Below are 10,890 nucleotides of genomic sequence, written 5' to 3'. Positions count from 1 at the left end.
ACATTAACTTGTACTAAAAAGTGTCATTCGCAAAGTACTATGAATTAACTATGTGAAATATGTTCATTCGTCAACGAACCAGTGATGAAACTAAATAATTTTAGATATTGAAATATATGTAAAATATATTTTTATATAAATTATGTGCCAGCTCATGTAACGTTAAACATGTTAAAATAATTAATTATTAGATTTGTTACTGACTGACTGCAGAAATATATCGCATGGGCTTATGATGGAAGTCTGGCCTCAGTCCGTGCTGTTTTAGTAAACATCGAAACTATAGAATAAGACAACTATATTTAAACGGCGAGACAATAAGCATAGAAAAGCTCCACTCATTTATTGAATGAGTTAATTTGCGGCGCCCATGAGTAGAAGAAAATTTTTCTGCCCTTAGTACCCCTGATGCAACTTCTATTTTTCACTGATTTTCTTATATATACCGGTATATACGTGTAACAATTAAGCTTCGCTGCGCTTCTTATCAGTTATTGTAGATAACTGATCAAGCATTGTCTCCTTTTTAAGAAATAAAGGAGAAAAAATGTATACTCATTAAAAGTAAATATATGATTATCAAACAATATGTGCAATAAAAAATTCTATATCATCAATTGTTAGTCAAGCATTTTGATTTTTTTTCTCCGAGTACTTATTGCATAATTGTCGCATATATGCGGTATTTGAAATTATAGTGGAAACTGTATAAACCGATTACATCAAACATCGTGTTCATATTTCATCGCGGGACGAATCTTCTGGGGTTGCAAATAATGTGTCATCTATTTTTGGACCAAATGCTCGCGACGAACCCGTCTAACGCCAGACGATCTGAAACGACTTCCTGGTTTTGTTGTGCCGGCGATTTCAGAGACTGAATCTCGCTTAGACTGCCTTTTTATTTTTATTTTTACCAAAATACTACGGACAATATATACATAGAAGAAGAAGAAGATGAAGAAGTCATGTGAAACAAAAATACATATGTCAATTCTTATATTGCAAAAATAAGTAGTTTTTAATACAAACGAACTCAACAAATAGAAAATAACAAAATCTCTAATCCTTAATTTTGCTACGCTTCCCTGCATGTACCAAATGTCTGCAGTCTTCTTCCCATTGTACCTACCACCAGGGAATAGAGTAAGGTTCTGCTCTGTCCCATAATGTATGATGGCATACATCTGTCCCTATATGCAGTACAGAGAATGTCACCATGCATGAATTATAATGTCGACATGCAAACTTGCAGGCTTTATACATTATTGTTATACTTTCATGTTAAATACTGAAATCTGATTGGTTTAGACACAGTTCATAATCTGTTCTATTACCCTCAGCGTTAGCAACGCACTTAGCAACGGGTAACATTACGAATTGTTACATGCGCGAAAATCATGCACGTACGGTTCGCCTTAGAATTCACGTTATTCCGATGTTTTCTTTAAAGTTAAGACATTCAGTATAACAAAATAAACAGTGCCTGTTTGGGAGGATAACAGTTGAAATTGACACCCCGAGAAAACCATTGTCAACCGACCTCGACTTTTTGGGAGGATAACAGTTGAAATTGACACCCCGAGAAAACCATTGTCAACCGACGCGAAGTCGAGGTCGGTTGACAATGGTTTTCTCGGGGTGTCAATTTCAACTGTTACCCTCCCAAACAGGCACTATTTATATATTGTCCACAGGTGACATCCAACATATATGCAGAAATATTTATGCATCTATGTTGAGATTGCCAACCTGTATCTTATTAGTATTTATTGACATTTTATTTATGACCACATGCAACTATTTACGCTCATATGCAACTTATATTTTTATAAAGAGGCCAGAATTATCTCGCATTCAACATAAATAATTTCCATGTAACCATAAGTAAGTTCCATGTTAATTAATTATTACTGGTGAATATTGGATTAATGACCAAGGCAGATACTGAAATCTAGCTTTGACGTGCATCTTGAGCCTTTAAAAGATAATTACATTAGATACTACATGAATACCGAAAAGCCATTTTCGTCATTTGCCATTAAGAACGCGTCAACCCAATTCCTCTTGAAATTCCGGTAGTAATAAAAGTACCAGATAAAAGTGAAAGACCCATTCCCTTCATTAAAAATATCTCAAAGACATGTTCATTTACTTTTTTTTTAAAGACAAAAGGCTTTCATTTCCTTTTGAAAGAACATTTGTTGACAATCCTTTGTGAGGCGTACGTATGTAATTACACAAAAAAGCTAAAATGTCATAATATTTCGTACAGCAGAATACATGTAATTATTCTTCATTTTTATTTGAGGGGGAGGAGGGGGGGGGGGGGGGGGGTAAAAATTCCAAAATTGTAAAAGAAACTGATTAGAATTTTAGTATGTTTTTGAATTTTAGCAACAAGAGAAATAATACATTTATTTTTTCTTTCATATGCCTTTCATAGGTAGAACCGGCTTTTAAATATTTTTTGTAGAACTTGAACGTGATCGGTTGGAATACCTCTAGACGCATGTACCCGTAAACTAAAATTTAAATTAGATTTAAATAAATTAAAGTAAATGATAATGAATGCAAAATACTTTCACGGGTAAGTTTTGGATGATCCAAACTCCAAACAGCTAAAAATCATTTCAATAAGTTATCTTTGAATATTTGAGAGTAAATAATGGACATAAAATTTTGTTAACATTTTATTGGAGAAAGTCTAATTTTTTTAAAGCAATAGGAAAAAAAATATTTTATCTATGAGTATCTGAAAGTAAATGATGGGCATGGGAATTTTTTAAAAACTTTTTCTTGGTGAGATTCCATAGTTTGAGAAGAAATGATCCAAAAGAATGCATAGCCGAGCTAAATATTAGTTTTGTTTACCCTTGGCGGTTTATTATTTATTTACTGGTATCTATCGATATCGACCAATAAACAAAATTATTTTTATTTTGAAACAATAACTGTAATAATACTTGGAGCTGTCAAAATATTAAATCAATTTTATCCTCACAAATCAAGGTCTTCACATGCTGTCCACATTTTTTTTTTAATGAAGACAACAATTTTCATAAAATCACAAGGACATCAAAATACCCCATAATGAACCGAGTCCTCCAAATAAATCATGCTAACATATCACCATTTAGAATCCACACTGACAATCATGTCAATTTCCATATGCACATGCTCTGCTGCAGACGTTTAAAAGTGGCACCCAATTTTTAAACGTCTGAATTTGATTTACTAAATACCAAAATATTGCGTCAACGCCTTTTGTTTTTAAATTACATAATCAATACAAACAAAGGAACTTTGTTTGCGGAATAAATAACGTGATCCAAAATGCGTTACCAAGAGGTAAGTAAATAAAACTTCATATATATACCGCCATTGTTAAAAAAAAATTTCGTAGATTTTTTATTATTAGATAATAAAATATTCACTATTTCATCTGAGTTTATAATAGATATTAAGTGTGTATTTCGTTAAATAAGTTCTCAGTAGGAAAAAATGAGTGCATAATGAAATTTAAAAATATATATAATTTTTTAAAAAAGTTTTATAATAACTATATGTTTGAAAGAAGAATAAATAAATAAAAAAAATGAAAATAAATAAGAGGACTGGGTGTTAATTGCAAGTTTTAGACTACATTCATATCTCCGAGCTTTTGTATAAAGATACGGGAAAATATCCACACGTTTATGATAAATTAATATAATATTTCTTTTAAAATCAAATCTAAGAATTTTATAAGTAGATATGATTGGTAATTTGTTGACCAAAATCTCCTTATAAACAAAACATGTAAACTACACATGAAAATTTAATCTGCATAATTACATGTATTCAAACCCCTTATTAGTGTATATACTCCATGTAATTTATTCAGTTTCGTCCGATAGCAATCCGATGTTATAAAGGAAAAACAAACATTTGACAAATTTTCTTTATATTGAAATTTGTTCAAATTCCAGTTTTGGCAAAAATTCTTTCATTTCAAAGTATATTCCGGTATTTACAATCTATTTTTTAACCTCATTATGGCATGTGTTTTTCTTGTTTATTTACTTTCGTTTACAACCGAAAACACCGGGAATGTCTGCATTACTAACTGTCATTTAATGTTATCTGTCTTACCTGTGAAACTGAGTATATTTCTCAATATCAGTTTCATTTCACAGGTATATATATTGTCATAAAATAAATATATAATACCTTTTAAAGCGGATAATTTAAAAATATTTATGTAATATTTTTTATAATTAACACAAATCACCGTTAAATGAAGTAAAATATGAAAAATGAATTATAGCACTTAATTTATAGATCTTCTTTTTTTTTTTTTTTTTTTTATCCATGAATCAAACAATACACAAAATTGCTTGAACACAAATGCATGAAATGTCAGTGATCTTCAAAATATTTGAAAATTTTTCTATTTTTATTGGGGTCAAAATTATTTCAAATGATTGTAGCGCCGCTCGGTCAGCTTTTCGCTGCTTCAAGGATCTTCACCGCACAGATCCCAGTCATGTCTGCATTTGGAAAATACTTGAGATTTTCTAGCTAAATTCGGACGAGATTTTCAAATAAGGATGCTATGGTAGCTGATAGTGTTCTAAATTTGGAACGAAATCGTCGCCTTATCAACCGTTGTACGATAAATACCCCAAATTAGACAAACATCGCTCTTCAAATTCTAAATCTAGCACTATTGCTTCTCTCTTGCATTCAAAATAGGAAAAAAACTCCGCCTCCTGGACATGCGCAATACGTGGGAAAACTAACCCGACTTTATGAATAAAAATGGTACGGGATGTTTTGAAGTTTAAATCGAATGAGTACTTACTTGTGAAAACACATTAAAGAAATCAGTGCAAACGGATACTTTACTATTTAAACGGACAGCATGATATTCTATATAGCCACAGTGATTTTTATTATTCTTGCCCTTTACAAGTAAGTATATATCATTTACATGTTTCGTTACAGTCAAATAACTATCATTACTTTTGTTGATTGTTTTAACATTTGAAATAGTCTTCATAAATTTCAATTTTTTGTCATTTAGATACCTTGTCTACCATTTCAACACATTTGAAAGGCTTGGCATTCCGGGACCCAAACCTACATTTTTCCTCGGCAACCTCTTAGAAATCCGAAACAAGGTATATACAAAAACTGATAACTATACAAGTATAAAATGAAATACCGGTATATATAAGATAAACAAGAGATATAAAAGAATTTCTTAAACTTACCGTATTTTAGATAATTGGTACTCATCCTACCAAAAAAAAAATAGACCAAGAGTTCATGCATGTTGACATTGTCGCCTTTAATAATGAATTGCCTAATAGAATTAATACAATAGTGATTGTGATTCCATTGCAGGGACAGTTACAAGCTATCATTGACTGGAGAAAAGAATATGGAAGAATCTTTGGGTAAGCTCCAACTTGTCTAAACGTTGATTACTAGTATTTAAGTGAATTAATTTAAAAACATGAATTCATAAAGTGTACCTTGGTACTAGAAAGGTATGTTTGTGATTCACAACTCTTTTTTTCTTTTATCCTCAGGTATTTTGAAGGATACACACCAGTTCTTTCTGTCAGCGACCCTGATTTGCTGAAAGACGTTTTGGTTAAAGATTTTGAAAACTTCCAATCAAGAAAGGTACTTAAAAATGAATTAAAAAAGAGAATGATTGAAAGTGAGAAAAATGGGATAAATAGAATTGTCTCTAATTGCATTTTTTTCTCTCTGTGTTTAGCCCTTCCCTTTGGCTCCAAGAAAAAGCCTTGGGTTGTTTTTGGAAAATGGTCATCAATGGAAACGTAGTAGAACCTTGTTGACCCCCGCCTTTAGTGCTGGAAAACTCAAACAAATGTTTGGAATCATGAACGAGTGCACAGACCACCTGTTGGAGAGCATGAACAAAAAGGCAAAGAGCTGCAAGACACTGGACATTTATGAGTAAGCATTAAAAACATTAAACCAATAATAAACATTTCACCAATTGTTTCCTAAGATATTTCAATGTGACAACAATTCAATTTCAAAATCTTTGTTTGCAGCCTTTTCCAGTGTTTGACTTTGGATGTCATTGGTCGTTGCGCATTTGGTTTGCGCACAAACGCACAAGCAGACGACAAAGACCCATTTCTGATCAATGTGAGGAGTCTTTTTAGTCGACTCAGCAAAACCATGATTCTTCCTGCAGTCAGTAAGTATATACTTTACTGGTGCAATTGAAACACCCTTTAGTTTGTTTACATTTTATGAATGAAGTTATTCATCCAATCATTCAATTCAAATTCTTCTTTTTCAGTGCTCCTTCCTTTCTTGCAATATTTTGTGTTTGCAATGAAGAATATTGTTGTATTGTTTGGTATGAACCCAGTTGTGTGGATCAGAATGAAAATGAAAGAAATCATCCAAATCAGAAGGGAAATGGGGGTAAGAATCCAGTGCTTAATTAAGACAAAACAGAGAATATTATGGAAATTAGACATAACCTCCTGCAAAAAATCTTATTTTCAAAGATTTATTCTAACCATTTGTTTTCTTACAGGCAAATGCCAGCACCTTTGATCTGGTTCAGCAAATGCTTTTTTCAAAAGTCAAAGATGGAAGCAGTGCTTTCAGTGAGAGGGAAATCGTGGCACAAAGTATGACCTTCCTTTTGGCGGGGTACGAGACCACGAGCACGGTCCTAGCGTTCTTTAGTCACGTGTTGGCCCACAATCAAAGCGTTCAGAAGAAGTTGTTTGATGAAGTCGATTCTACTATCGGCGAGGTAAATTCTAGTTCATTAAAGATAAAACAATATAAATCAGAAAATAATTACCTTAAAATAATGAAATAAAAATTCAAATGAAATTAGATTTAGATTTTTTTTTAAAAAGATTGATAAATTTTTACTCATTCATTTCAGACGGAGGTCAATTATGAAAATGTGAAAGAACTTCCCTACTTCGACATGGTGTTCGACGAAGTTTGCAGGCTTTACCCCACAGCTTCACTGTAAGTATATATCCAATCAATTTAGTTAAAAAATTATTATAATTAAAAGAACACAAAAAAAAAATAATGAAAATTTTAAAAAATACATGTATACACATTGATTGGAATGCCCTCTTTATAATTTACAGGATCGTGACCAGACAAGCTAAAAACACAGCTACCTACAATGGAATTACCATTCCTGCTGGAATGAACATTCAGGCCGATGTCTGGAGTTTACACCATGACGAGGAATTTTGGGAGCAGCCTTCCGTTTTTAACCCAGACAGGTAAGAATAGAGAAAAACCCAATCATTCTGCTTTGTCACGATAAAAATCAAATCTTCACAACTTTTTTATGAGGATGGTCAGATATCTATCATTACTAAAATGTACATTTTTTCCATTTTAAGGTTCAGGAAAGAAAACAAGCAACAAATCAAGTCTTTCTCCTTTCTTCCATTTGGCGCCGGTCCGAGAAGTTGTATTGGATCTCGCTTCGCAATGTTAGAGACCAAAGTCGCCATGGTTCGAGTTCTGAAACAGTTTTCCTTCACACCATGTGCTGGATCTACAAAAGACATTGAACTCGACTGCCGCGGTGCTATCGTTCCCAAGCATGGGATCAACGTTCAAATTGAGAGCAGAGACAAGTCCGCTAAAATTTCCCGATACAGTTGAACGGAACTAGTATCTATGCAGATATTCGCAAAGATGCCCATTCTTTGCATTAGAGGCTCTCAAGTGATGGAAATGCAACAAACGTGAATTCTCCATGGTTCGTGTTGGAAAGTTAAAATATGAGAAAAAACAAACAAACTGGCGATAAGCTGTGATATTAAGATATCTGCCGTGGCTGGTGGCAAATGCCTGGACAACTAGCATTACTGTGATAAAATTGTGATAATTGTGACGCTTGGAAATCCATTTATACAATGCATTTATAAGTGTTTTAATGTGTTATTTATATAATTATATTTTGAATTATGACTGTTTCATTAAAATATCAAAAACTTGAATCCTTCTTTGCTTGTTGCCAGCCGAATGCCCTAACCAACAATGAGGTATAGAAATATTGTTTCGTTTTTGTTAAATAAGAATTACTGTGAATCAAAATTAATTAAGTCAGATGAAACCGGCATTTCTCAAATTTTAGAGAAGACTAATATAATACCACACCATATAATTAAAGCAATATGAGCTGTATTAAAACCTGCTAGTATGCTTAGTTTGCATGTTACTTAAACTTTTATGATAAGGTTAATTTTTGTCAGAGGAAAGATATCTCTTCTAAGAAACATATAGCAAATCAATTTTTGTACAGCACGACAATAATTCAATTTCGCTCCAATTAAGGCTCCTTAATTGACGGCCCTTTTCACAAAAATTTGGCAAACAAATTTAAAAACCATGATTTTTTTCGTCATTTTAGTAGAAAATAACATTTTCGTTTAAAAAAAATTCATTATGAAAATTGCAGCTCACTTTGCTTTAAATTTTTTTTTATTCTTATAAAATGCTTTATATAGATATAGATTTAGATATGCACTTAGAGTGCATGTAATTGCATTGTGGATTACACCGTACAAAGCGTGTTGGGTTCAGAGCATCTGATGTTTATGAATAACAGCTGACATAATTAAAGTGCATACTGCATTTTGACATGCTCGAAAAAATGTGTTGATTGAGAAGTAGAATGAAATTTTACTTCCTTGTCTACATCAGCTAATGCAAAATTAACAGACTACGCGACAATGCCACGCCGGGCGTGAATGTGATTTAGCCAGCGAAAGGGCAAGGATTGACTACGCTTTAAAAAAAAAACCCAAAATTTGAAGGATTTAACATTATCAAAAAAGGTGAATTGATTCAAATCAAATTATTAAAAAAAAATAGGAGGTTTTGCATTTCGCAAGCCATTATTTGCTTTTTCAGTAGAAACGACAGTTAACCATATACATGTAGAATATAATATGTGAAAAAGATAACATTTTTACATGTGCCTCGTTATTGACAAAAACATAGAGTTTTTTACTCAGATCAGGAGATATTTAAGATAAGCATTATGATATTAAGGAGACAATGAGAAATTCTTATAATAAAATAATGAGCATCTCGACTTTTATGAGTTTGAATAATGTTTTCATATATATTTGTTACTTAGAAAACTTTTCATCGTCATTGAATTTCGATTAAAGGAAAGATAGATATATTTATTTACTGTTACGTTTTGCGTGGATATTTTGATAACTTCAGATGTTGATAAAGATTTTTGTATAAAATAAGACGCTATATACGTAGATGAATTATTCTAACAGTATATGGTTTCAAAGAGTTTTTTTTTTTTTTTACCAAAGTATCAAAAGGCATTAAATAAAACTACACATTTTTATCGAGAAATATTTTTATAATATATGCATGTAATATATCTACACGCGTAGACAATTTGTGTTTCAAATTATGAAATAAAAAACGGAATGAAAACTTACTGTTAAATAAATTACTATTCTTTGAAAATGTTCGTACAAACCATATCAGGAACAGAATGTATTTTTAAAAAAATATTTAAATGTAGCTTTATTTTACTCATTTTACTCATATCAAAAATGTGTATATATGCACCGATATTCTAGTTTCTAATGCAAACTTCAAACATAGGAGACAGAGTATTAAAAATTCTGTTGTGGATATCGATGCAAATTTAAAATACTTTAAAAAATGTTGAAGCCATTGAAGTAAGAAAAATAAAAACCTTTCAAATACTTCATTGAAATATTTGATTCTTAATATTTTTTTATATTCTAAAACCATAACATGAAAATAAACGGAGACTCGTACTATGGTCCCATTTAATCTTGGGCTTAAGACCCTGACCTAATCTCGAGACAAGCAATGTTCACCTTTCTGACCATGTCAATAAAAAGAGCCCAAGGTACGGAATGGACAGTCCATAAGTCAGTCAACTGAGAAATCCAGTTATCTCACTCGCTCCCTTTTCCTCGCATTATACCGACCTAGTGGCCACCCGTGGTAATGTTACAAGTATACTTATATTAACTTACGTATACTTACAGGACGAAACAACAAATAGACGATTTTACTGTGTGAGACCAAGGTCATTTCCTTTTTAATGTCCTTCTGACGATGACGAGGCAAAAAGGTGTTTTGAATAGAGCGTGGGATCTTACATTAAAATATGCAAATAAAATACAAAACGGTGCTTATAATCTATTGTTTAAATACCACAAGCACTATTTTGTAAAAAAAAAAAAATCACTAGGATAGAAATAAAGTATGTGTAATTCCTTTAATCATTCTTTCATTCATAACCTAAATAGGATGAACGATCTCCAGGATGTAGATCGTTAAAAAAAACACGGATTTGATTGAAATTTAATTTAATTCATCTACTTTTGCATACACGTTTATTTTTTAAATTTAAAATTTACAGTTGAATATATAAAATAAACAAATAAATGAACAATCATAGAAACAGTTTTAATAAAGCACAGAAAAGGGTGGCTATTTGTTTTTGGATCAGAGATGACCCAATTTCCATAAGGAGCTACATTTTATCTCTGTTTTGAGCTAAATGCAGACCGAGTTCCGGCACAATGTCCTATCACTCAGCTTACTGTCCTCTGCTATTTTTTATTACTCCTATATTTTAAATAAATAAATATCAAAGCATTGGGATGTATGACATAATTGCAGCAGTTGGTTTTTTTTTTAAAATCTTTGATCAATAGTTCTATGATTAATTTTTTTGGGGCAAATCCAACATTCTTACGTTGATTTCAAAATTTCAAAATGGGATACATGTACGTAAAATCTTGCTTTTCCTTCTGTTCATATCCAATCAGTAATTGAGGCACTACGTACAAA

At 31.8% G+C, this 10,890-nt stretch overlaps 1 protein-coding gene across 1 annotated transcript; it reads left to right on the top strand.

Annotated features, from left to right (window-relative positions):
* Positions 1-4,380: 4,380 nt before the first annotated feature.
* Positions 4,381-8,012, top strand: LOC105345458 (cytochrome P450 3A9). Its single transcript, XM_034458003.2, has 11 exons — positions 4,381-4,956; positions 5,069-5,165; positions 5,392-5,444; positions 5,580-5,676; positions 5,774-5,976; positions 6,078-6,226; positions 6,332-6,459; positions 6,575-6,799; positions 6,938-7,026; positions 7,155-7,295; positions 7,419-8,012. The coding sequence occupies exons 1-11, from the start codon at positions 4,907-4,909 to the stop codon at positions 7,684-7,686; spliced, it is 1,500 nt and encodes a 499-aa protein (XP_034313894.1). The 5' UTR covers positions 4,381-4,906; the 3' UTR covers positions 7,687-8,012.
* The last annotated feature ends 2,878 nt before the right edge of the window (positions 8,013-10,890 follow it).

Source organism: Magallana gigas, chromosome 7 (genome assembly GCF_963853765.1).
Source record: "Magallana gigas chromosome 7, xbMagGiga1.1, whole genome shotgun sequence".
NCBI classification, from domain to species: domain Eukaryota; kingdom Metazoa; phylum Mollusca; class Bivalvia; order Ostreida; family Ostreidae; genus Magallana; species Magallana gigas.
The sequence above is the reverse complement of the archived record's forward strand: the minus strand, read 5'-3'. Positions and strand labels throughout refer to the sequence as shown.